A 26,350-nucleotide genomic window follows, 5' to 3' on the forward strand; every position below is an offset into this window, starting at 1 on the left:
ATACTTGCTGGCTTCTTTTTTCATAGATAAGTGTTTCATAAATAAGTAAGTGTCCTATCTCCTGATCTAGTTTCAAGTTTCAGGTAGTCTAGTGTACAACTTGACTGGGTCTAACTTTCCTGGCGCATAGTCTAATGCCTAATCAACATAACATTTGGTTCAACAAGTAGAATAGGCACACTGGAGAGGCTTTTGTAAAAAGAAAGAGAAGGGAGGGCATCGGCCAGAGTTAACTATATACTCTGTAATAACAGTAGCGGCAAGAAAACCACTATGCATACAGAGGCTCGCAGTATGTGATCAAATAAGAATGTCATTCCAAACTCACAAATTCTACGAGGCAGGAGAAAGAGAGAATAGAATAAAAAAGATAATTAGTATTTCCAGGACTCTCGTGTGTGCCTAGTGATAGAAGCAGGGATTCAAGCTCGTCAATGCAATGGAGATTACATTCACATCCTGAACAGTTACATCTAACAACAACACTGGGTTTTGTTTGTTTGTTTGTTTTTTCCTTTCCTTTGTTGTCTGGCAATCTTAGCAAAAAATGTGTAAGTTTCATAAAAGTAATTTTGTGATAAGTAATGGAGACTATTATTTAGACATCCTTATTTTCCTCTATAGTTTCACTGGACCTGTGGGCATTCTCATTCATTCATGTTTTCTTTCTGCCACAGCCTGACACTGACACACACACACACACACACACACACACACGCACGCACACACACGCACACGCACGCACGCACATGCACGTTACACTGAGAGACAAGTTACCTGGGCAGCAATCATCCTTATACAATGGTCACCATTTCACACGGAAAATCCCCAAACTATAATGTCCCAAGATACATGCAACAGTTCCAGCTGTGCTCCACACCCACAGGAAGGAGAAGCAGGCACTCCATTGACAGTGCAGCAAACACACGCACTCATAATTTGAAAAGACAGAAGTGAGAAACTAGGCTTCTCTTGCTGGCAGGTTATTTAACTTAACCTACAACTCTGGAGCAGAGCCAGAACTCTCCAATGACTGCCAGCTGCTGTCACCAGAAAAGAGGGCAAATCCACCACCGCCACCACCATCACCCCACACGTTAATAGTCACATCCCAATTACGGATCTAAAAAATGGATCTCTTGAATCAGATTATCAAGCTGGCTACATCCCAGTTAAGGATCTGAAAAACCGAACGCTCAAAATCAAATTACCAAGCTGGAAAACAGAGTGATTTGATCACGGGCATCTTATAAAGGCATGAGAAATCTGTGGCGTAGGTTATATCCCATAGAATGCACCCCACAAATAGATGGCTGTGACCTTGAGCTATTTAAGCAAACATAAAACCTATACCCAGAATAGAGAAATATGTTTATGAATTGTTAACAGTCCTCCACACAGAGATATTTTCTTTCCTAGGGTAAATTATTTCAGAGGATAAAGGCAGCTGCACACTGAAATTAGTTATTTAGATGTGTTTAGGCTAAAACCTGTTAAGCACATGTCCGTGACATTCTGTAGTGTCTTATCTTTACTTTGTCAAGGTTTTTAAATCCCTCTTGAGCGGGAGTACCATTTTTAGCTTGGCTAGGTCAGAATGACACTGAACAATATGAATGATGACACACAAGACAGCTATATGGACAGAGTTGTCATCAGCAAGCCAGCTGTGCTAACACCTGTAAGTCCTGCACAGCTGATCTTCAGGACCAATATCCGGAAACTAAGAATGAAGAGGAGTTCAAAGATCACAAGTCACATTCAGAGAGTCAGTAACGAGTCACTAAAAATTGCGGTTTTAGAGGCATGAAATCATAGTTCAACTTTTAAAATGCTATCGGCTTTATGAATTAAAAGCTATTCTGTGGTGTTTATATTCCTTACAAATTCACTGAAAACTAAAAATCAAAGACAACTATGTACTATTTGGGTTAACCATTTTTAAGATAAGATTATGAAATCATATTTAAAGATTTGGCAAGATAGTGTCTTCACCTGTCAGATTCTGTTTGACTCTAATCTATTCCAGAATCCACTCTAACAAAAGAAGTAATCATCCTTCTACTTCATAGGAGTCGAACCAGCTAGAAACAGGTTATAACAGGACACTTACACCCTGTAAATTTGTTGCTAGCATACCTCTCTTTCCTGGAGACATTCTTATAATCAAATCTAGGCTTTCTCCTCTAGCACTTGATTAGGCAAAATAAATACACATGCTATTTTTAGCAGTCAAATAAACAAAGGAAAATCAGCAAGACTTCCATTGAAATCTAGAGATGGCTTTAGTTTTATTTAGAGACTGGGTGATGGTAAAATTTGACTCATTCAACAAACATTCATTAAGTGCCTACTGGGTACCAGGCGCCGTGATAGATGCTGAGCATATAAAAATTAAGGAGACAGAGTTCCATCCCTCAAGGACTTCAAACTCTCGTGGCATAATTAATCTCTCAAAATGCATTTGCTAGCCTCCCATTTATCTATAATGTCTTGTTTCTCCTATCAATTGCTACACTGCCTTCTTTCTTTGCCAGTGAGTATTACATTAATCAATCTCAAACCTTTATCTTTAGCCTGACTTTTTCCCTGTGGTCCAGACTCACATATCCTGCTGATCACTCCACATTACCTTAAACTTGAGTATTTCCAAAACAAAATGCATCATTGTCTCCCTTCTTCTCCTTACCAAAAAAAAAAAAAAAAAAAAAGCCTGCTCCTCTTTTTGCACTCCCAACATCAGTCGATCTCACTGCCCATACTGGGAGTTATCCTCCGTTGCCTTCTCATCTTCATTTGTCATTTTACTAAGTAAGTTTCACATCCTTTTCTCTGACACCACCCATCCTCACTACCCTGGTCCAAACCTTCTCCTGCTTTCACCAAGCCTAGACCCATGGCTCTTAAAACCATTTCATTACGATATCCAGTCTGCAAATATGCCTTCCAGAACCCAGATTCAATAAGAAACCTGACCACATTCATCCTTAGCGTAAACCCTGGTTTACTCCCACTGCCTCCATGATAAAGATCCAAGGTCTTAGATGGGAAAAAAAAAAAAAAACCAACGAACAAAACAAGAGTTCTGCTATGACCTGGCTTCCAAGTGCCTCATTTGGACTCATCTCTTGCATTCTCCTTGCACTCACTGCTGAACGGAGGATGTCTGGCTATTCGTGCCACCATGAACTTGCACATGCTATTCTCTCTGCTGGAATGCCTTTCCCATCTTCCCTCACACTTCAGCCCCATCAGGGCATTCATTCTTTTCTAGGAAACCTCCAGACAACCCGTGAGTTTTCTAGGTATGCATCATAGATGAATAACTATCTAAATGGATGTCGAACTGCATCTTACAGATCCGTGTTTACCATGGTATACTGCAATTATGTGTGTCTCTGCCTTGAGGGAAAGGACTAAGCTATATATATATATATATATATATATATATATATATATATATGTGTGTATATATATATGTGTATATATATATGTGTATATATATATGTGTATATATATGTGTATATATATATATATACACATATATATGTATATATACACACATACATATATATGTATATGTACCTACATATGTACATATATACATATGTATATATACATACATATATGTATAAATATATGTATATGTGTATATATACACATATGTGTGTGTGTATATATATATAATTTTTGGTTGTTTGTTTCCCCCAAAACTGCTACAGCTCCAGAATATAATACACATTTAAAAAGCATTTGTCGAACTCAACTATTCACATTAAATATTGTGTTTTATGATGGATTAGAGGTTTTAAGTAACTTTACTATAGAAAGGAATCTAAAAGAACATCAGCAAAAATTCCTGTGCCTTCCTAGTTATTGTTTCAGTGTCATTTCAGCCCGATAAATTTACAGGGCTTATAGATGCAAGGTCTTCTAGAGCCTTCTGAGGCTTCTGGATTGTGACTTCCTGTTTTATCTTTCAGACATTTTACTGAAAAGACAGCTAATACTTCTGAGTAAATGTTCAGAGGTACCTTTAAAGTTCATAGGCTACTGCAATCATATACAGAAAACACTGTAGTTAATCGTTCCGAACTCATAGGATTCAAGCAATCTCTGTAAGTCTCAAGAATCCAGCCATTCTGCTAACTTGACAGTAATAAAAAATGACTCCAAAAAAAGTTCGTTCTTCTCTACATTCCAATTTTACCTAAATTTACTTACTTTTACTCCCTGCTATAGTATAAACCAAGACATCTCTCTGTTAAGCACTTGGTTATCGCCCAATAAATACTTACTTTTCTCATACCTAACCCTAAATAATTCAGATATTATCCTGTACATCCACTCATTACCTTATCCTGAACGTTATTTTAAATATAATTATTATACTTTCTTTTTCTCAAAATAGAAATACTTAAGCATGTTTGGAGAGCCTCTTAATGTAAAGAAGAAATCAATTCCTGAGAGTCATTGTTATCAGTAATATTAGAAACCTACTGGTAAAGTCATTAGGAAAACAAAAGTATATGACTTTAGGGAATGATGTTAGCAAAAATGGTGGAATAAGGAATTCCAAAACCCAGTTCCTACACAAAAACAATGAATACACTGACAAAATTTGTCAGAATCAACTTTTGCAGGACTCTAGAAACTAACTGAAACTTTATAGAAACCACACAAAAGCTTAATCAAGAAAAAGAAAAAAAAAAAAAACCTGAATCTCAGTATGTAAGGAAATCTCTGTTGATACACCAGCAGAGCACGAAGTTAACAGAACAGCGATTTCAGTGGCCCTACCTGACGAAGAATACAGACTTTACACAGAGATGAAAAATAAAGCTCACAGAACACAATATTGTCATAATATTGTATGGTGACAGAGGGTGACCACTTAACATGGTGAGCACTAAGTAACGTAGAGAATTGTCAAATCACTATGTTGCATGCCTGAACCTGATATAACATTGTCTGTCAACTATGCTTCAATAATAAATATTTTCTAAAAAAAGAATATAAACTTAAAAAAATTAGTTCAGTAAATTCACTGACCAAACCAAACACAAACCACCACAGTAAGCAGAAACAACTAACACCGGGGATGGAAGAGAATCTGATTTCCAGAGTTGCCACATTGCACTATTCAAAATATCCACTTTTCAACAAGAAATTATGAAGTTTTCAACGAAATAAGAAAGTCTAGCCCATACACAATAAAAACAGAAACTAATGGGAACTGTCCCTGAGGAAGCCTCAACATTGGATTTATCACACGATGACTTTAAATCAATTATTTCAAATATGCTTAAAGTGCTAAGGGAAACCATGTACAAAAAAACAAAGGAAACTATAAGAACAATGCCTTCCAAAATAGAAAATACAAACACAGAAGAAATAAAGAGCACTCATATAAAAAATTGCATGGGTATATATAAAAGTCAGTAATAATGTATTATTTATTTGTCACTCCTCTTTTTCTCCCATGTTATTTAAAAGACAACTACATAAAACAATAATAATAAACTATGTTGATGGGCACACAATATATAAAGATGTAATTTGTGACATTAACAACATAAGGGGAGGATGGAGCTACATAGGGGCAAGGTTTTTATATACTACTGAAACTAAGGTTATTAATTCAAAGTAGGCTGCTAAGAATTAAGATATTAATTGTAATCTCCAAGGCCACCACTAAGAAAATAACTAAAAATATATAGCAAAACAAGAGAGAAGGAAAACAAATGTTATACTGCAAAACATCTATCTATCACACAATAAAAGGGAGGGGACTAAAACAGAAATTGAGGAATATACATATAAGACATATAGAAAAAAAAGGAAAATGACAGAAGTCTTTCCATATCACTAATCATGTTAAATGTAAGTTGATTAAACTCTCCAATTAAAAGTCAAAGATTGGCAGACTGTGTTAAAAAAAAAAAAAGATTAATTATAGGGGCGCCTGGGTGGCTCAGTCAGTTAAGTGACTTCAGCTCAGGTCATGACCTCATGGTTTGTGAGTTCGAGCCCCGTGTCAGGCTCTGTGCTGACAAGCTTGGAGCCTGGAGCCTGCTTTGGATTCTGTGTCTCCCTCTCTCTCTGCCCCTCCCACTCTGTCTCTGTCTCTCTCAAAAATAAAATAAAACATTAAAAAAAATTTTTTAAATGATTAATTATATGTTGTATACAAGAGATATCTTAGATACAAAGACACAGATAAATTGAAAGTAGAAGGATATGGGTGCCTGGGTGGCTTGGGTGGCTCAGGTGGTTGAGCATCCAACTTTTGGCTTCAGTTCAGGTCATGATCTCAGTTTGTGAGATCAAGCTCCACGTCAGGTTCTGTGCTGACATTGTGAAGCCTGCTTGGGATTCTCTCTCTCCTTCTCTCTCTGTTCCTCCTGTACACACACATGCATGTGCATGCTCTCTCTCTCTCTCTCAAAACAAATAAACTTAAAAAAAAAGAAATTAGAAGGACAGAAAAAAGATATTCCATGCAAACAGTAACCAAAAGAGAGCTGGAACAGCTATACTAACATACACAAAACACTTTAAGACAAAAAATGTTACAAGAGACCAAAAAAAATCTATGATAATAAAAAAAAATCAATCCACCAAGTAGATACAACAATTTCCAGATATATATGCACCTAACAACAGAATCTCAGTGAAATCTCAGTGAAAGCAGAGCTCACACAAAAAATTTTAGTTGCAAATACCTACATTAAAAAAGAAGAAAAATCTCAAGTCAATAACCTCTTTTACCTGAGGGACATAGAAAGAGAAGAGCAAACTAAGCCCAAACCAAACCAAAGAAAGAAATAATAAAGAATGGTGTAGAGATAATAGAGAATAGAAAAATAACAGCACATCAAGAAAACCAAATCTGATTCCTTGGCAAGGTCAACAACTTCGACAAACTTTAACTAGCCTTGCCAAGAAGAAAAGATTAATTAATTACTATAATCAGGAATAAGTGTGAGGATATTACTAGTGACCTTACAGAAATAAAAAACAATACTAAGAGAATGAACAATGTCAACAAATGAGGTAACCTAGATGAACGAAACAAATTCCTGGAAACACATAAAGTACCAAAACAGACTAAAAAAGAAGCAGAAAATCTGAATACATCTATTCCAAGGAAAAAGAATGAATATGTAAGTAAAAACCTTCCAATAACAAAAATCCCAGTACTAAATAGTTTCATTGGTAAACTTTACCAAATGTTTAAAAAATTAACACCAATCCTTCTCAAACTCTCCCCCAAAAAAATTGAAGGGGAAGGGACACTTCCTAACTCATTCTATGAGGCCAGCATTACTCTGATACCAAAGCCAGACAAAGATATCACCAGAAAACTATAGACCAATATCCCTTATGAACACAGATGCAAAAATTCTCAAAAATAAATACTGGCAAACCAAATCTAGCAACATATTCAAACAACTACACATGATAACCAAGTGATATTTATAACAGGAATGCAAGCATGGTTCAACATACATAAATTAATCTATGTAGTACCCAACATTAATAGAATGAAGGTTGAAAATAAAGATGATTACATTTGATGTAGAAAGAGCATTTGACAAAACCCAACAACCTTTTATAAGAAAAATTCAAAAAACTAGGAACAGAAAAGAACTTCCTCAATCTGATAAAGGACATGCTCCTAATATCATACTTAATGGTGTAAGTCCAAAAGCTTTCCCCCTAAGATTAGGAAGAATGCAAAGATATCTGTTGTCATGTCACTGCTAGAACTCGAAGTCCTAAGCAGGAAATTAGGCAAAAACAAAAATAACAACAATAACAACAAATAAACAAAAAACAATAAAATCAAGGCATCCAAACCAGAAAGAATAAATATCTTTTTTTGTAGATGACATGATCTTATATAGAGAAATCCTAAAGAACCCTCAAAAGAAATTATTAGAGCTAAAAAATTCAGCCAAGTTGCAAGATACAAAAGCAACATATAAAAATCACTCATATTTCTAAATGCTAATAATTAGGAACCAATAAATTAAGAAACTACAATAGTATAAAGAATAAAATACTTAAAAATAAATTTAAGCAAGAAGGCGAAAAACTTGTACACTGAAAACTACAAAACACTGTTGAAAATAATTAGAGAAGATCTAAATAAATGGAAAGGCATCCCACGTCATGGAATGCAAAACTTAATGTTAAGAGGGACGTACTATCAAAATTCAAATTGTCCTCTTTGAAAATGGACAAGCTGATTCTAAAATTCATATGTAATTACAAGGAATCCTGAAAAGCCAAAACAAATCCTGAAAGAAAAACCCAAAGTCGGAAGACTCACATTTCTTAATTTCAAAATTTACTACAAAGCCACAGTGATCAAAACAGTGTGGTAGATCAATGGAACAGAATTGAGAGTCCAGAAATAAAAGAAAACATCTATAGTCAATAGATTTTCAACACAGGTACTGAGATCACTGAATGGGAGAATTAAGTCTTTTTAACAAATGCTGTAGGAATAACTCAAGTTTGGTCTTTGTATTACACCGGTACAAAAATTAACTCAACATGGACCAAAGCCTAAATATAAGAGTTAATAGAAAGTGTAACTCCAAAGTTTGTAGTTTAAACTCCAGAGAATTTAACACTATAAAACTCTTTGGAGAAAACACAGGGGAAAATCTTCATGATCTTAGATATGACAATGAATGTATTCTCAGATAAGAATCCAAAAACATGATCTGCAAAAGAAAAAAAAATGGACTTCATCAAAATTTAAAAAACTTTTTTGGGGTGCCTGGGTGGCTCAGTCAGTTAAGCGTCTGACTTCGGCTCAGGCCATGATCTCATGGTTCGTGAGTTCAAGCCCCACATCGGGCTCTGTGCTGACAGCTCAGAGCCTGGAGCCTGCTTCGGATTCTGTGTCTCCCTCTCTCTCTGCCTCTCCCATGCTCACACTCTGACCTGTCTCTCAAAAATAAATAAACATTGAAAAATAATTTTTAAATAATAATAAAAATAAAAAACTTTTTCATCAAAGGACACTATCAAGAAAGTAAAAAGACATCCTATGGAATGGAATAACAAGGTATAGGAGTGACTGCTTAATTTGTCTGGATTTCTTTTTGAGGTGATAAAAATATTCTGAAAACAGAGTTGTGATAGTTGCACAACACTATAAATGCATCGGAAGCCACGGAATTGTACATTTTAAAATGGTTAAAATGGTTACTTTTTTTTAATTCAATACTTCTGGTTTTTTCCCAAACATCTGACAGTTCAACTAAATAGAGAAGTGTGTACATCAAAAATGTACCTCATGGAAAGTTGTGATTTTGTTTTCTTTTGTTATTTTTCTTAACCCAATAACCGGAAATTAGCCCCCAAAAAGTTTCTTAATAAAAAGTTAACTTCTGGCCTACATTAAAAAGTCACAATACATACATACATATATTTACATGAAATTAAAATAAAACATCTGTTTCTTTGAAATAAGGTATATGCTTTTAAATGAAAATGACTGGCCTTCCTCATTAAATACTAGTATCCGTCCCAAATGGAATTTTAAAATTAATATCCACTCAACTGCTTTGTATAATACAGTTTCAGGATTTGAAAAGTTGAATGTAATGTATCAAGTTTAAAAAATAACAAATATAGGGGCACCTGGGTGGCTCAATCAGTTGAGCATCAGACTCTTGATTTTGGCTCAGGTCATGATTTCACGGCTCATCCGTTCGAGCCCCACATGGGGCTCTGTGCTGCGCAGAGCCTGCTTCAGATCCTCTGACTCCCTCTCTCTCTGCCCCTCACCTGCTTATGTGTACTCTCTCTCTCTCAAAAATAAATAAACGTTAAAAAAAGAGAAATATAAATAGCTACACTATTTTGGCTATGTACAGTAAACTACTCTGAAGAGTTTGGATGTAACCACAACCATTTTAACCATGAAAGAGCCCAGACCCTCCTTTTGTACCACTCCCAGTTTCTCCAAGGTGGCAAAACGCCTCTGGACAGTCCGAAGGGGCCACAAAAATAAACTTGCAAAAGCTGGCATGAGGACAGCAGGCAACACCAGTGGGCTGGCATGAGCGATTCTCTGGGCCACTTCTTTAGCATCCTTTCATTCACACCTAAACTTCACAGAACAGAGAATTAGCCCAACCATCAATTAGCCTTCCCTACATTTTTACTTCAAGCTTGAAAAGTAATTGATAATTTAAAAACCACTATGTAAATAGAAATTTCCAGAGACATCAATTAAAATAATTAACTAAATCTGAAGGGGAAAAAAGCTATAACCAAAAATAAATCTCCAGCAGGTCTAGGCCAATTCTATAGATATCTTTCTTTCCATATGACACACAAAACCCAAAAGATGAACCTCAACTGAAGAACTGTATGATTATAATTGTCCTATTGCAGTCTTGATCGTATTTAAAATATGTATTTTGCCACTCTCACAATGAAAGAATAAGGTACAACATTTATGTCCCATACTGACGATGGTTTTTCTCTGATGTCAAAGTCCACTCCTCACTGTAGATGCCACCCAACATTTGTTTTCCTCTAGCTGGGAAAATGAACAAACAATTCAAGGCAACATCAACTATATAAAAAGTTATGCTATATGTATGACATGACCGATTTCTCCTTTCAAAGATTTCACCAAGTACAAAAAAAATCTAACCAAAGATGTCTTTTTTTCCTACAAATCAAATTTCAGATTTCTAGCATATATGGATTTGATGTAACTATGTCTAAACTAAACTTTTTTAAATGGGGAGAGGAACAAATCACAGTTTCAAACAATACTACTTTAAAACATAGCATTCAGAATATTAGATTTTTTTGAAAGTGCTTTGGGTGATATGAAATAATGCTAATCACTTTCAATATCTAAAAGAATACACAGGCCTAGTTTTTTCCACAAGGTTAAAGTGTATTAAGTATTAGTTTGCTAATGTTTATTTAATATCTCCTTAAAAAGATTTGTTCTGGGGTATTTTTAAGTGATTTCTGAACTATATTATATAATAAATTTAATTCCAAGAATTATTCTAAATATGATTCATTCATGAATTCCATATATCTTAAAAGTACTAGGTAATTATATTTTCAAGAAATTGTCTATTAGACAATAACATTAATAACATAATAACATGATTAATAATAACATAAATAAGATTTCTCTAATGAAAATGTTTAAATAATGAAATAACGAACACATCTTTGAATCTGGAATGTTAACCAAAAACACAGTTAATATAAGTTCTTAGTAATATCATAACATCCTTAAACGCGACTCATCATTACAAATTAAAAGCTAACTTAACACATTTTGTAAGAAAGAAAATTACAACTTGAAAAGTACTGCCAGATACATATCATTATGCCTCCTCTATGTATACATACATAGGATGATAGGTTTGAGAACGGTAAGAGGTTAGACAGTGTGGTCAAACATTTTATCATTATGAGACATGTAAGAATCATAATGACCTCTGGTTCAGTCAGCAAAGACCACCAATAACTCAAGTGCAATTATACCAGTTTGGGGAAACCACTATTTCCATAGTTTTAGCAAGGACATAGGTAAATTCTGAAGAAGGTTATGCAATACAGCATTGTATAATACAAGTTGTTAGTCATTTGGAAGGACCTTTTCGTGAATTTATTTTCTAAGAAAGTTACAAAATTAATTAAAGTATCTTGAGGGTAATAAAACTGATAACTAGGAAAACAATGTCATAACACAAGTTGAACAATATTGAAGAAAAATTATACTACCTTATGAAGCATATTTTCTACTGTTCTCATATGATTGGCAACACATTCTTTGTCTCTAGAAAATAAATTAAAATTAGGTATTAGTAAAACCCAAGCCTTACAACAACTGTTACACATTGTAGGATAAGTCACTATTATTGAAAAACATGGGTTGGTTATTATTGCACTCTTTCTAAAAGTGCAAAATCCAACCATATTCACTGGTATATTTCCACATTTAACCGTTACCTTTAGTTATATTGCCTGCCATAAATTAGAGGGGGGAAAAAATCTTAAGGATATCCTCAAAGTGGAAAAAAAAAAAAAAGAGTGAAAAAGGAAGAGAAAAGAAACCATGATTACATTATTGGTTTAAAATGTGCTAGAAAGGCTAAACTTTTATTCTTTTGATTTCTAATGAAGGAGATTTTAAAAATCATAGTGGTGGAGATATATCATGAATGGCCATATTATGCAAAATAATATTTTCCTTTCTACATAGGCTCTTTGTGTTACAATAATTGCACAAAAACCCTCTTCTATGACCTTGACCAGAAACATGTAAAGTTACTAGTTTCTTCTAACAGCTCTGTAGATTGAATTTAGCCTTAATAATGAAATAAAAAGTTTAGATGTACAGAATAGGGAATATAATCAATATTGGAAGAATATTTTTAGTGAGTGATAGTTTTATCATGGTGATGACTTCACAGTGTATACAAAAGTTGAATCACTATGTTGTATACCTGAATATAATATTGAATGCCAACTACACGTCAATATAAACACAATTAAATTAAAAGTTTGGATGAAATGCTGAAGACAAAATTTAATGGTAATTTATAAATTGAAAATGTATGAGCTCTCCAAATTTTAAATTAACTTTCTTTTGTGTTACAAGGACATGTGATCATGGTCACAGATCACAGACATTACAGAGCTTTACAATTTTCCAAAGAACTACTGGTGGGTCTTCAAACCTAGCAATATTTTGATCTTGTGTAAACTCATTTTTTCATTATGTGTGAGCAATTTCCCAAGCCCAATGGCAAAGCTGTAGATATCCTAGAGGGCAGATTCCCTGTTTTGTGATTTAGTTTACAGACTACATTCATATTTCACAATATTTGATGCTTAACAAGAGTCTGTCTCAAAAAAATTTTAATTTATATATATATATATATACACACATATATATACACACATATGTATACACACATACATGTATATATGTTTATATGTATACATACACGTATGTATACACATATACATATATGTATATATACGTGTATATATATACATACATACATATATACACACACACACACATATACATACATATGTAATTACAGGAGTCCAGAATTCCAAATTCAGAAAACACCGAGTTTATTAAAATTAGATGTTTCTTTAATCCATAAATAGATTTTCTTTAAGCCATGCTGTTGTACAAAGGGCTGTCCTAAAGTATTCCATGAAATTTGATGTGAGGAACAAATACAAATACCCAAGAGAATTGTTCAATTTGAACTTCAGAGTGTATGTCAACTTGATTACCTGGTAAAAGGAAAACCACTTTCATCACATTTACATGGATGCCCACTCTAAAAACAGTATGTTTTTTTCTGTTGGACATATTAGAATATACAGCTATAAAATTAAGTGACTTTTCCATGATCAATGTGTTTTATTGCACTTAAGAAGATGCTATGATATATATGTTGATTATATATTAACATTTTTTATGGAACTATGACTTGCAATATTGGTATATTATATGCCGAGCAAAATTTGGGGAGCAAAGGGGCAGAAGGGAATGGGGAATATGTGATAGAAGGAACTATGAAAAACTTTTGAATAAAGTGTATTCCATTTCATATTAATGAAATCATGGTTTCAAACATGTAACAGTACAACAGAGCCCAAAATACACATAATTAGAGGTTATATAGAACCTTACACTTTTCTGAGGTTTCTCAATAAAATATACAGTTAGCATGTTGAGTTAAGAGTTTTCTTTTTTGAGGATATATCAGAGAATTTCAAAGAGAGACAGCTGTACTTTTGTTTTCTAACACTGTATTATCCAGGGCTAAAACCCGGAGCATGAAAGTAAGAATTGATCTTTTGTCTGTTTTAAGTGATCTCCCCAAGGTCCGAATGCTCACTTGGCTGCCATGCGGAGGGCACTCTCTGCATCGTGGATGTTCTCCTCCAGTCGACGCTTGTCCTGCTCCAGCTGGGTAAGATGTCTATTGAGCTGACGCAGAGATTGATCTTTTCTTCTCAGCTCCATCTTTGCCTCGGAGAGACTCTGCAAGCAGACAGAAAACAGAGTTACTTGTCAGCCCTGATAATTAACTTCAATTTATGCCATAGGCTATTAAACAAAGAAGGATACAGACTGACTGAGAAGTAGACTTGGGTCATTACACATCAAGGTTTAACAAATTTTCTGCAAAAATTTTACATACTTACTAATTAGAAATGATAGATCCGAGAAGATTTTGAAAAATGTTTAGCTACAAAATACAACTCTATTTTATTTTTTCAAATACCGTAAGGCAAATACATCTTATTCTTACAAAAAAACATCTGATTATAAAAACCTCAAGTAGCATTTTCTTTGAATGATGACAAATAAAGATTTTCAGGGGAGAAAGCACATGAAATTTAGAGTCTATGTAAAACAAGAACTATCATAAGCCCAAAGTGTGTTTGTGAGCGAGGGGAAGGTGGGTTAGGACACCTACATGAGAAGGGGGAACCCAAGATTTAAAAGTACCACCACTTAACTTATAAATATATCCAGAACAGGTGACTATGGGCATCTCAGGGAACAAACAAACTGGACTCCAAAATAAAACTCCCTTACTTCCCATTAAATAACTCTCATGTCAAACATAGCCACACAAATGCAATCAACATGTTTCATCTAACAGAGAAAGTCGCAAATAATACTTGCATTCAGAATTATTTGTGTCCCATAAATATTTTCCTAGCCCCAGAACTATAAAATCTGTTGATTGATATTTTGGTCTTTGCTTTAATCTGAAATATTCGCGTAGCACAAAAATGTCAAGATGCAAGTGCCAAACTCCCTTTCGGGCTAAAGGTCTTAGAACCAGAACCTCACAATCTAAAGGAGTCTTTTCTAGACTTCATTCAAAATAATATAGGCATCACAGGATCCCTGAGCACTGAAACCTTGCTCATTCCTTTGCCTATGAAATTTCTAGGATATGAGCTTGTCAGTTTTTCAAGTGAATTTGCTATACAGTGAGCTAGCTAATCAATTGGTTACATGCACACAATATTTTTTCTTCTTTCTCAGAGTTTAGCCACACATGAATGTTCACAACATATATATATAATTGACAAAGCTATAATTTCATGTTTAAAATTCTTTCTACAGTATTCTCTTAAAGCATTCACAATAGATAGTACAGAAAACTCAAGCTGCCTGCACGGAGCTAAAACAATTCACTCTAAATGCTATACAACGAAAGCAATCATCAGCCAAATCAGGTGTTTTAAAATGTTAAAAGTTTTTTAATTCAGTATTTCCCTTTGCAAACAGTCAAGCTGCTTCCAGACAAGTACACGTTTAAAAAATAAAAAATAAGTAAACTGGGATTACTTACTAGACATTATATTTTATTTCAGCCTTTAGTATTATCAGATCTTCAAGAACATCCCACTATAGAAACAGTCACTGATTCAAACCGACTTTAAAAAGACAACAAAGAATAGATTTTTAAAGGCCACGCTAAACCTACGTATTTTGCACCAATGTTAAGATATTTAAAGGCATTGAAGTATTATGAGATTTCTTTATTTAAAAAAGTAAAATCCAGTTGAGTCCTATTAAAGCCAGTATTTCTGACATCTTTCAGTTAATAAAAAATGCTATTTTTCAGATATGAAGATAAAATTAACGACCCACTACCAGCTATGCATAAAGTTTGAATTCTTTTTCCAACAGAAATAACGGATTTGTGCCAATCCGTTCCAATGCTCTTGCTCAGTAGCTCCTATGACTAGAGGTGTGTATCTGAGAGGGGTTTCAAGGTACTGTCTCCAGCCTTGTCCAGAGTGAAGCTCACTGGCCCAATCTGAGAGAAACCCCTGACCCTGGCAACATTGTAAAGCCACACTTGCCTTTTCAGCCATCCTATGACATCCTTTCAAAGAAGATATATCTCACAGAATTAGAATTTCTACCATATGTCCAAATCTTCTTGTTTCCTCTGGCTTTCATTTTCCTCTCTCGGGGGAAATGGCAGGGAGCCCCCAAACTCTCCTAAAGCTCGCACTATTTCAGAATAGCTGAATTTAGCCCATTCTAAGACTGGAATTGCAGAAAACGAACACAAAGTGGTATAAACAAAGCTGCAGAAGTCACACATCCTTACTGTGAAAATGAAGAGATAATGATCAGAGCCACATGACGGAGACAAACAGAACTCCGATTTTCAAAGACTTGGGGTAGGTACAGTACAATGGGATCCGTATACATCAATGGGTTCTAAGGTTCATAAAGATGTGTGCAGAACATCAAAGTGATTCAGTAATATGTCTTTCCCCTGATAGTCACCTTTTTTTGTTTTTGATGACAAAATTAGAATCTTTAAGAACCTCAACACTGAGCTTTAAAGAAAGAAAAACATATTTAAGTGTGTGTGCATATAATGTACATACATACGTACCTCCACCATATACAATCTATAGCATATATTATATATTGACCTAAAATTTTAAGTGAAGCTTTGCTTTTCTCCTGTCCAGGTTTGTCTAATTAAAACCCATGATAAACTTTCTGGACTCTAATATTTCCAACCGAACAACTGAAACCAGGAGGGTGTGCCTCTAGGCAGCAAGGCAACAATGATAAGCAGCAGGTTAGCCACTAATTTCTCAACCAGGGTAGATTGTGAAAGTGTGATGTTCTGATATCCAAGAAACTGTTCAGGAGAGAATAGGATAAATCAAGTTTAATAACTCTGCTCCTAATTGTTCCCCCAATGCTCAACTCTAATTACTTGGAGAACTCTCCTGACTGTCACCTGATATTAAGTTGTTGGAGGCTGAGCCTGGAACAGCGAGATAATCAATAAACATTTAGTGGGGAGAAGAATGAAGATCCTGTTAAGCAGTGGGAACCTGCAGCACCCAAAGCCCTTCTGCTCATGAGAAAACCTGTGGGACAGCCATGGTGATTGCAAAGCAATAATCCAAAGCGCTGTTTTTAGGCCTTGAGGCCTTTAGGCAACAGTACATTTGAGGAAAAAAGGTTAACACGGTCACCCTAATTACAGCCCACTTTCACATACTTCATATATAAGCGAAGACAAGCCAATTAGGTAGAAAGGAAGATAAGGGAAGTTTTATTTGTATACTAATTAAACCCCTGATGAAATTAAAGGAAAAACATACAGCTCTGTAATTGTGTCTGAGAAAGGTCACTTCAGGTTCAGTTATCAGAACAGCACAGCCTTGAGATATTTCACTTAATCCGCAGTACAGCCCTCATTTTGTACTCAGGTCTTAATATTTACCAAAAAAAGAAAAAAAATTCAAAGCCTGATACTGCATTTATCTTTAAACTGTGTTGCGAACAATTTTAGCCATTAGAAAGCTAATGCTAAATGTGATAACAAGAGTGTCTTAAAAAGACACACTAATATTCTGCCTGTATAAGAACTGATGGCACAAGTCTAAGTTTTCACCTTAAAGCCAAAATGTTTTAAAGCAAAACGTTTTACAACAAAATCCCAAACTGACTGTATATCCGAAGCTATTCTGCAATATGTTGACTGTATTTCTTTGGATGATGATGTCACTGCCCACCTTCATTTACGCCTCTCATAGTCCAGGGCGGGGAAAGCCAATGCTTTCACTAAACTACTTATGAGAAGATATTTTTACATCTGGTTATTTTCCTAAGGTGATCATGAAAAGCTATTTATTGCTAATGAAAGCTGGCAAGAAAAATATAGGTGCCAAGGAAGTAGTTAAATACAGGGAAAGCTTAGGTGCAGAATACATGGTAGATGTGAATATTTAAAAGACCCTCATAATTTTTAAAGGTCTCTTTTCTTATTTGAAGTGTCCGATGTTCCCATAATAAACATGTGTTACCACTGAGTAAGAGCACGAGTTATTTTTTAATGCACGCATGATTTCATATTTCTAAAGCTTTAAGTGTTAATTTATTAAAGCTAACAATTTTTTTGATTGCAACTATAAGCTAAAATGCTATTAGTTTGCACCTATGAAAATATTTTGTGCAGTGGAAATTTTTTTAATAACAGCTTTATGGAGATATAATTCACATACCACATAATTCACCTTTTTAAAGCGTACACTTCAGTGGGGTTTTGTGTATTCACAGAATTATGCAACCATCACCAGTAGAGGTCTTTTTTCAGAAGACGTTCTTTAAAAAAAACTTATCAAAACAACATGGCTACCTACATACAGTAGCTCCTATTTTGGCAAACTTGAATTGTAAACTACACAAGGTATACAAAGCCTATCATTTCGTTCAGTAATAGTTTCAAAAATACGAAAGTTAGAACACGAATTCCCTCAATCAGAATATTTGATTAATAAAGGTGGGATAGTACAAAAGTTAAGGTTATCTGAAAGAAAGTGCACACCTCTCCAATTAATAGTTCTGGATGTTCAGGGAATCATCCCACATAGTTCTCTCTCATAAGGGCACAGTACAGCAGTGCGTTAGACCATTAGGCCAGCTAGGAAGACCGAGCCCCGGGAGATACCGCTTTTATAGATTTTCTTTTGTCTAATGGGAAATATCTATGGATCCACATTCCTACAGACTAAAAGCTAATGGCTTATTCAATTTGGTATAAAAGTCAGTCATACAAAATGAAAGGCAAGACAACAATGCAAGTGTTATAAAGAATGAAGCTACATTTCCTAGGTCGGGGGAAAAAACATCTATAACACATTTTTTAAAACTTCACTGTTGTTATGACCATAATTCATGAATAAACATTCCTAGATTGTGATAAATTGGGTAAAACATGTCAGGGCACTAAAACTAACATTGGGAAAGGAAACAGCACTGTCTTCAGCCTTACTCTAATAGTGTGACAACTAGAAAATTATATTAATAAGAAGTGAGGAGCTGCTGGGTAGATCACACAAGGCAGGCTGCCACAGAAAGTATAAAGTTCAAGTGATACAACCACCAAGCTTACAACTGGGCACACGAGTCAGGGATGAAATTAGAGGACTCCATATTTTACAATAAAGCGTGAAAGTCTGTGAGATACGCAATCAGACAATTTACAATAAATATAAGATAGTAAAAGATGCTGGTATGGTAAAATTAATACATGGATAAATTCCAGTTCTTAGTGCTCTATATTTTAGATGGATAGTTTGAATGAAAAGTTCCGCAATTTTAAGTTATCTTCCTTAGGAACGCTGTCTTTTATTATTTTCTAATAACAGTCTTATGCAGAATGTATCGTAAGCTGGAGCTGCAGATGAAGTAACTCACCCACTTTTGGGGTTGAATAAATGACAGTCTAGTTAAAACTCACACATGTCTAGTAAAACAATAGATGTGAAAGTGTCCTATAAACCAAAAAAGTCTACATAAATTTAATATGCATAATTAATGCAATACTTAACACTTCTCCATGTAGTGTCATTGCATGGCCTTCTTTAAATCCCAACCTATATGTGGCAACTTTTGAGTCTCCATATTATTTCACATCATATATACACACACACACACACACACACACACACACACACATATATATAAACATATACAATTTTTTAATAACTATTTCTATGACACTTGAAAAGATAAAAGGAAATTAACAAACTAAATGTAAAATAGCTTACTTTTACAAATAGGCCATATGGTTGATGATTATTAAAAAAAAATGGAGCAAATGAAGCAATGAAACTTCACCTTTAAAATTTCAAAGTACGCTGTAAGATTTTGTTGTGTAATGGCTTATGGTTATTGGTACCACATTCTCACATATTCCTTTGTAAATGTCCTCTTACATTCCATCAGTTTATAAAAGGAAAAAGTTAATCCTTCCCAGTAAACGAACTGAAATTGATCAATAGTAAAATATAATGGAAAGAAAAGGAACCTCATAAAAGTGTTCAAAGTATATTGAATGCTGTTTGTTCTAAACCTCACATATGCACTACAACATTCTTGTAGACTAAAAGTGTTAGATGATAATAAGATATAGTGGGAGAGAAATAGCTGAAACACATTTTAAATGCCAAAAAAAAAAAAAGGAGGATAATAAAGAGAATCATGAGAGCGCTCTCAACTGGAAAATACACTCTGAAAAGGACAGAACAGACCAGCGGTAGCTAGATTTATTGTGACACATGGCATGTAAGCAGTAATGTGGCAGTAATGTTTTCTCAGAGTAGAAAACAAACTGCATTTAGCTGCACTACAGACCTTACGAAACAGACACCGGCTGCAGGGGACAACCACCATACTGTTGCTGTAATAAAAATCAGCTTACGCAGCTTCCAAGTCCCCTCTGAGAATCCCTAAGAAATACAAGGGGATGGAACACACATAGGTTCTTCTGTTGGACGTTACCAGTTACAGACTACCCAGCAGGTCCCAGAAGCTTTACACAGATGATAGTCTTAGCCATGTGAAGGTCCAGGAAGTTGCTGAATTCCCTGGCAATATTTTAAGTGAGGCAAGCTATGAATTAGGTGGTAGAAAAGTATCATTTAGAATTAGATGCTGTTTTCAAATCGCTTGAGAATTACCTAAAACTACTGTCTAAGAAGAATTTGAAAAAAATATGAATAATTCATAAAGGGCTTCATATAGTTGGGTTGCTGACATTTAAATAAAAAGAAATTATTGTTGGAAGAATTTTTCAATTGTAAGAATTCTTTTTGTGATATAATTGAATAATATGTTAAGTAATCCTATACAATAATTAAAATACCCTCACATTAATATTTTCATTGTGATACAGAATTCAAATTACTCTCTTGAATATGCTATATATTAAATAAAACTAATGAAAGTAAATCAAATATCAGCTGAGTAAAAATTAATTATTTAAGAGAATCTGAAGGTCAAATTTAAATTAGAAAAATAAACTTAGGTTCTTTTAGACATAAATGTAAATAAAACAAAGTCCAAGGTTTTTCTTAAAAGTTTATTCATGGGATGAATTTTTGTGTATTAAGTGTTCTACCACTGATTTCTATCTTAATTTTAGAGGTATAATCACAGGGGGGAAAGTTCTGAACAGCAAACCTTTACTAACATTGACTATCTGGAGCATTCCACCTTTGTATGAGGGCACTAGGCCTGTTCTTGAATAATGTCTGTCAAACTAAATGTTGAATAAATGTTTGTGATTATTCCCCAAGTCCTGGAAGCCGGGAGGGGGGGGCGGGGGGAGGGGCGGGAGGGACATAGCTTGAGTGACAACTGAACCATATGATTGTCATCATACAAGCATCTCACAGTTACATTGATTCATTTTTCATAGTCCAATGAGATGGTTCACATTATCATTCCTATTTTACACACAAGGGAAAACTAAGAATCAGAGAAGTTAAGTAATGTTCCCAAGGTCCTATAACTACTGCATGGGTTTATGCCAAAATGTGAGCCCAAGTCATAGTACACTGAACCCTCATTCCTTATCCTGTGCCACAATGGTATTAGTAACCATCTCTCCAGATTTTCCATAAAAATCCATAAACTGGAAAATCTGCGTGGAAATGCAAAACCAATATTTCACCTATTTCTCAAGTAAGGCAAGGTATTCAAATCTATTTAAATGACAGCTTTCTATTTATATTGAAATAAACTTCAACAAGGACTTCAGTGCTATGTAATGGCACACTTTCCACATCAAAAATCAAAGCATGCATGGGGCACCTGGGTGGCTCAGTCTGGTTAAGCGACCAACTTCAGTTCAGGTCATGATCTCATGGTTGGTCAGTTTGAGCCCCACATCAGGCTCTGTGCTGTAAGTGCAGAGCCTGCCTCAGATCCTCTGTCTCCTTCTCTCTGCCCTTGCTCTCTTTCTCAAAAATAAATAAACATTAAAATAAAATCAAAGCATGCACAATTCAAGATTGCCTGTATGAAAACATCATTTCTTAAATGCACTAATGAAATAAAAAAAATTAACATTTGGAAAGGATGAATTATATAGCACAGCACTGCAGTACAGAATTTCATATATTTCAAGACCACATTAGGCTGCTACTTTTTTTTAACCTTTTGAAAAGTAATGGAGTTCTCTTTCCTTTATAAGTTAGCAACAATAGCATTGAAGTTCCCCTGCAGATCTTGAGATCTGGCTGCCTAGTAAAACTTCAACTTCTATTTTTTTTTTATTTTTTTTAATGTTTATTTTTGAGACAGAGAGAGACAGAGCATGAATGGGGGAGGGTCAGAGAGAGGGAGACACAGAATCCGAAACAGACTCCAGGCTCTGAGCTGTCAGCACAGAGCCCGACGCGGGGCTCGAACTCACGGAGCACGAGATCATGACCTGAGCCGAAGTCGGCCGCTTAACCGACTGAGCCACCCAGGCGCCCCGTAAAGCTTCAACTTCTAAAAGATTTACTATAGGATCTCCACACTATCGTAACATATATCAAGCTCTATAATATCAACACTTATAGCTAAATCCACCTGTTAAAGAGATCTTAGTGACTGTGTAAAAAGTCATCAACGTGCCTCATTTAATCCAAAAATGCCACCCTTAAAGAACAGACACCATACAGATTGCATTTTAATATTATAGTAATGGAAGAATTAGTAGTTCGTACTGATATGTGTTCATCAAAGATGAGAACAGAATTGCATTTGACTTTAAATGAATCCTATTATACTTTCTTTGAAAGGAATAATGGGGAGAGCAAATGGAGGAAAGAAAAAGAATTGATTGACAGATCAACAATCCAAATCCAGTAGGTCTGGTGCCACTCCAAGTCATAAACATTCACCTGCAGCCAGCACGGAACAGGTGACATGAACAAAGCAAATGGCAACTACCACAAAACCCGCTGTGACACCTGGTTGTCCCCACATATTTCTGACCCTGCAAATACCCTAACAAGGAAGTCAACATGAGAGGGATTCTCCTGTGTGGAAAATGTACTTTCATTCAACTTGACCCCTGAAAGAACACCAACCTCCTCATTCGGTGCCCAACTGAAGAAATGGCAACATATTCCAGGAAGAAAACCTGGCTGCCTTGAATTTGTTTAGAATGTGTCATCTCTAATGTGGCCACACCTGAAGGGGCTTTTTAAAGGAATGAAAATAAATAGGAACAGTTTATTGAGTTGGGTGGACTAAAGGAGTTGAAAGAAATAAAATGGCTTCATCATTTTTCCACTAATAACTTCAAATATTATTAGATTTCCCAAAGGAAAAAGACACTTTTTTTTTCAAAGATTTTATTTTCAAGTAATGTCTACACCCAACATGGGGCTCGGAACTTACAACCTTGAGATCAAGAGTTGGATGTTCTACTCACTGAGCCAGCCAGGCACCCCAAACACTTCTGATTATGCAAGATTTTTGCCTTATATGCTGATCCTAAAACCTAACCTCAACACTGGATGTAACTTTACTGTATCTATCTGGATCATGCCTATCCATGCCATAGCCATAAATAATAATAATAATAATAATAATAATAATAATAATAATAGCTAACACTTCCTGTGTACTAATCTTATTAATACAATTAATCATTATAACAACTCTATGAAGTCAGTACTATTATTCCCACTTTACTTATGAGAGAACTCAACTAACTTGCCCAAGGTTACACAGAGCCAGAGTTCAAAACCAGGCAGAGTGAGATGTAAATAAATAAACACATAAAAACAAAGAATATACTCCTCTTGGAAGTGACTTCCTAACTAGAAAGACAAGAAGATATTTAGAAAGCAGTTGGTTTCCAAGCTAAGTGTTCAATATGGTAAAGATCATTTTCATCAGAATAAAATGGCACAACTGAGAAATACAAGAGGTAAGGCTTGGCTGAAGGATGCCATTGAGAATGGCAGGAGAAAAGACTAGAAAGGTACATATAATCCAAGTGTGGTCAGAAAACCAGACTTTTAATCTTTCAAATGATTTTTATACAGTGTTCCACAGAGGGGCATCAAACAACTTGGAGGCAACACTTGAATTAGTAGACTCCCAACTCCCTTCCTTCTCTCCACCAGACTTTGTATTAATGTTTTCTATGAGCTTTTGTATAAGATTATGTTCAAAGAAGGGTCTATGGCTAAGTACTTGCCAACTATTGTCATAGAAAGCCATGGGAAGCCACTGCAATATTCCTGGCCTGGGGCAGCATTCTTCAATCTTGGTCTCAGAGATCATATGAAAAACCGTAACTGCCAAATTAGAAAAAATGCACGAGATCATTCTGGCCATACTGAAAAGCTCATTTGCATCTTCAGCTGGAATCTAACAAAGGTTTGAGAAGATTTCACCTTTGAGCATAATGATTCAGAGATACACTAGATTTAAAAGTATTTTTAAAAGATCTGGCTTGTAATAGATAGTTTTCCTTAGTATGCTAAAGAGTATTATATCAAATTCACTTTTCCATTACTCAAGCAGAATAAATATTAAATATTTACTTCATATAAATGCAACATCCTAGCCATAGATTTTCTATTTCTACTAATAACTATATGAAATCCTATAAGCTATTTGAATCATAAGACAGAGAGCCATAACTGAGTCTCAGCTCGTTATGATGAAATATATGATAACAATACCTTATTTTAGGAGCACCAAAAAGTCAATTAACTACTGAAATCAGTGATTGTTTTCAAAGAACTACACTACTTGTAGTGTATAACAAGTTAGTTGTTATACTGGGTTATTTTAAAGAGAAAAAGGTTAGGAAAAAAGTTACCACTAGCAATAACCATTAAGGTTTCTAAATAACTAAAAGGGTTGGTATCAGCTTTCCCATCATGTGATAACCCATGACAGATATTTTAACATATCTGAGTGAAATATGTAATTTTTAATCCCTCTTCCTCCTAATAATTACAAAAAGAGACTAAAGAGTAATACAGAAGTGTTAAAACAAAGATTCAGCAACAGTTAGCAATTTAAAACAAAGTATTAGGAAAAAGCAGAGAGATGAACCCAAGGCTTAGTGCAATTTCTTGAGAAACTGTAGTTGGGGAAAACTTGCGTCTTTGGATAGTAGCAGTTGAATATATAATATATATTCAACATATACATACTATATATACATATATATATATATATATACACATATATATATTACATATTCAAGGGAAGTAACAACATAGCAAAACACATTTTTTATGGCTTTGCTTCAAAGGGAGTTTTCCTGTGTGAGGATGTGTGTGTGTGTGTGTGTGTGTGTGTACACATGTACGTATACATACTCAGTAAATAGTACCATTTTGATCACAAAGAGCTTCCCATAAAATTAGTATGGTTTACATTTCTGTTCCCTCTGTAACCAACCCATTCACCTGAAGAAAAACACACAGCTTTTCTCTCTCTCTAAATGAGCGAGATCACCATCTAGTGGTGACTCCTTGAAATGTCAGGCCTATGGCTTCCGGACCCTAGAAAATGCTTTATGGAATGTTAACAGTCTACATATTCTAGAACATTCAAGTTTATTTAAAGAAAAACAGCATAATACCCTGGATAATCCTTTCCTTTTTAGACTAATAAAAACTCTAGAACAAGAGGGAAAAGTGGCAACTAAATATATAGTTCCCTGTTTTCAGCCTTTCTAGCAAACTTAGAGCTACAGATGATAAAATGTAAAGTTATATGAAATTCAGTGAATGTGACTAACTAGAAAACAGAGCCTTCCTCTTTTCTGTATTTATAAAGCTTTAAAAAATTAGTTATTGTAGTGGATTGTATTTGTTCCACCTCCCTGAGAGAAAGTATACTCTCTCCTGTTCCACTGGTATCTGGATTGACTATATAATTGGTGATGTCTCTTCTGGAAAAAGGATTATATAGTCCCTATCTTGTAAGATTTGGGAGTTTCCATGTTTCTTTCTTTGGCCAACAAAATGTGGACAGAAGTAAAATAATGTCAATTCCTAGTAGACACAAGAACAGCAATGTTTTAAATAGAGACCATTACCACAAGACCAGCAGTGTCCAAGATAAGGGTTATTCTATCAGCCTTATTCAGTGTGAGGAACCCATGAAGCAGAAACCAGTTGATCCATGATGGGTATACACAAGGTGCAAGAAGTCTCTTGTAAGATTACTGAAATTTTGGGGTCACTTGTTACTGCAACATTACAAAGAGTATCCTGACTGATACAGTTCTATTCCTACATATAGCAATCTACTCTAAGATTTATACAGTTATGAAATCATTAATGGATACTTTAGAAAATCAGCTTCTAGTCTGATTTAATAGTAGATCATCAGTAGAGAAATGAATTTTAATTAAATATTAAAAACCATAGCAAGTCATTTGATTTTAGTCAGTGTAAAAACATGATAAAAGTATATTGCCACCTTATGGAAAAATAT

At 34.8% G+C, this 26,350-nt stretch overlaps 1 protein-coding gene across 13 annotated transcripts in view; it reads right to left on the reverse strand.

Annotated features, from left to right (window-relative positions):
- Positions 1-26,350, reverse strand: part of CCDC171 (coiled-coil domain containing 171) — a 304,789-nt gene that overhangs the window by 83,320 nt on the left and 195,119 nt on the right. For all 13 annotated transcript variants that reach the window (XM_053205079.1, XM_053205080.1, XM_027047203.2 and 10 more), the window contains 2 exons: positions 13,932-14,077; positions 11,788-11,842 (listed from right to left, as the gene is read on the reverse strand). In XM_053205079.1, the coding sequence (XP_053061054.1) occupies positions 11,788-11,842; positions 13,932-14,077 (201 nt within the window). The remainder of the gene's footprint in view (positions 1-11,787; positions 11,843-13,931; positions 14,078-26,350) is intronic.

The sequence above is a fragment of the Acinonyx jubatus genome, chromosome D4, assembly GCF_027475565.1.
Source record: "Acinonyx jubatus isolate Ajub_Pintada_27869175 chromosome D4, VMU_Ajub_asm_v1.0, whole genome shotgun sequence".
NCBI classification, from domain to species: domain Eukaryota; kingdom Metazoa; phylum Chordata; class Mammalia; order Carnivora; family Felidae; genus Acinonyx; species Acinonyx jubatus.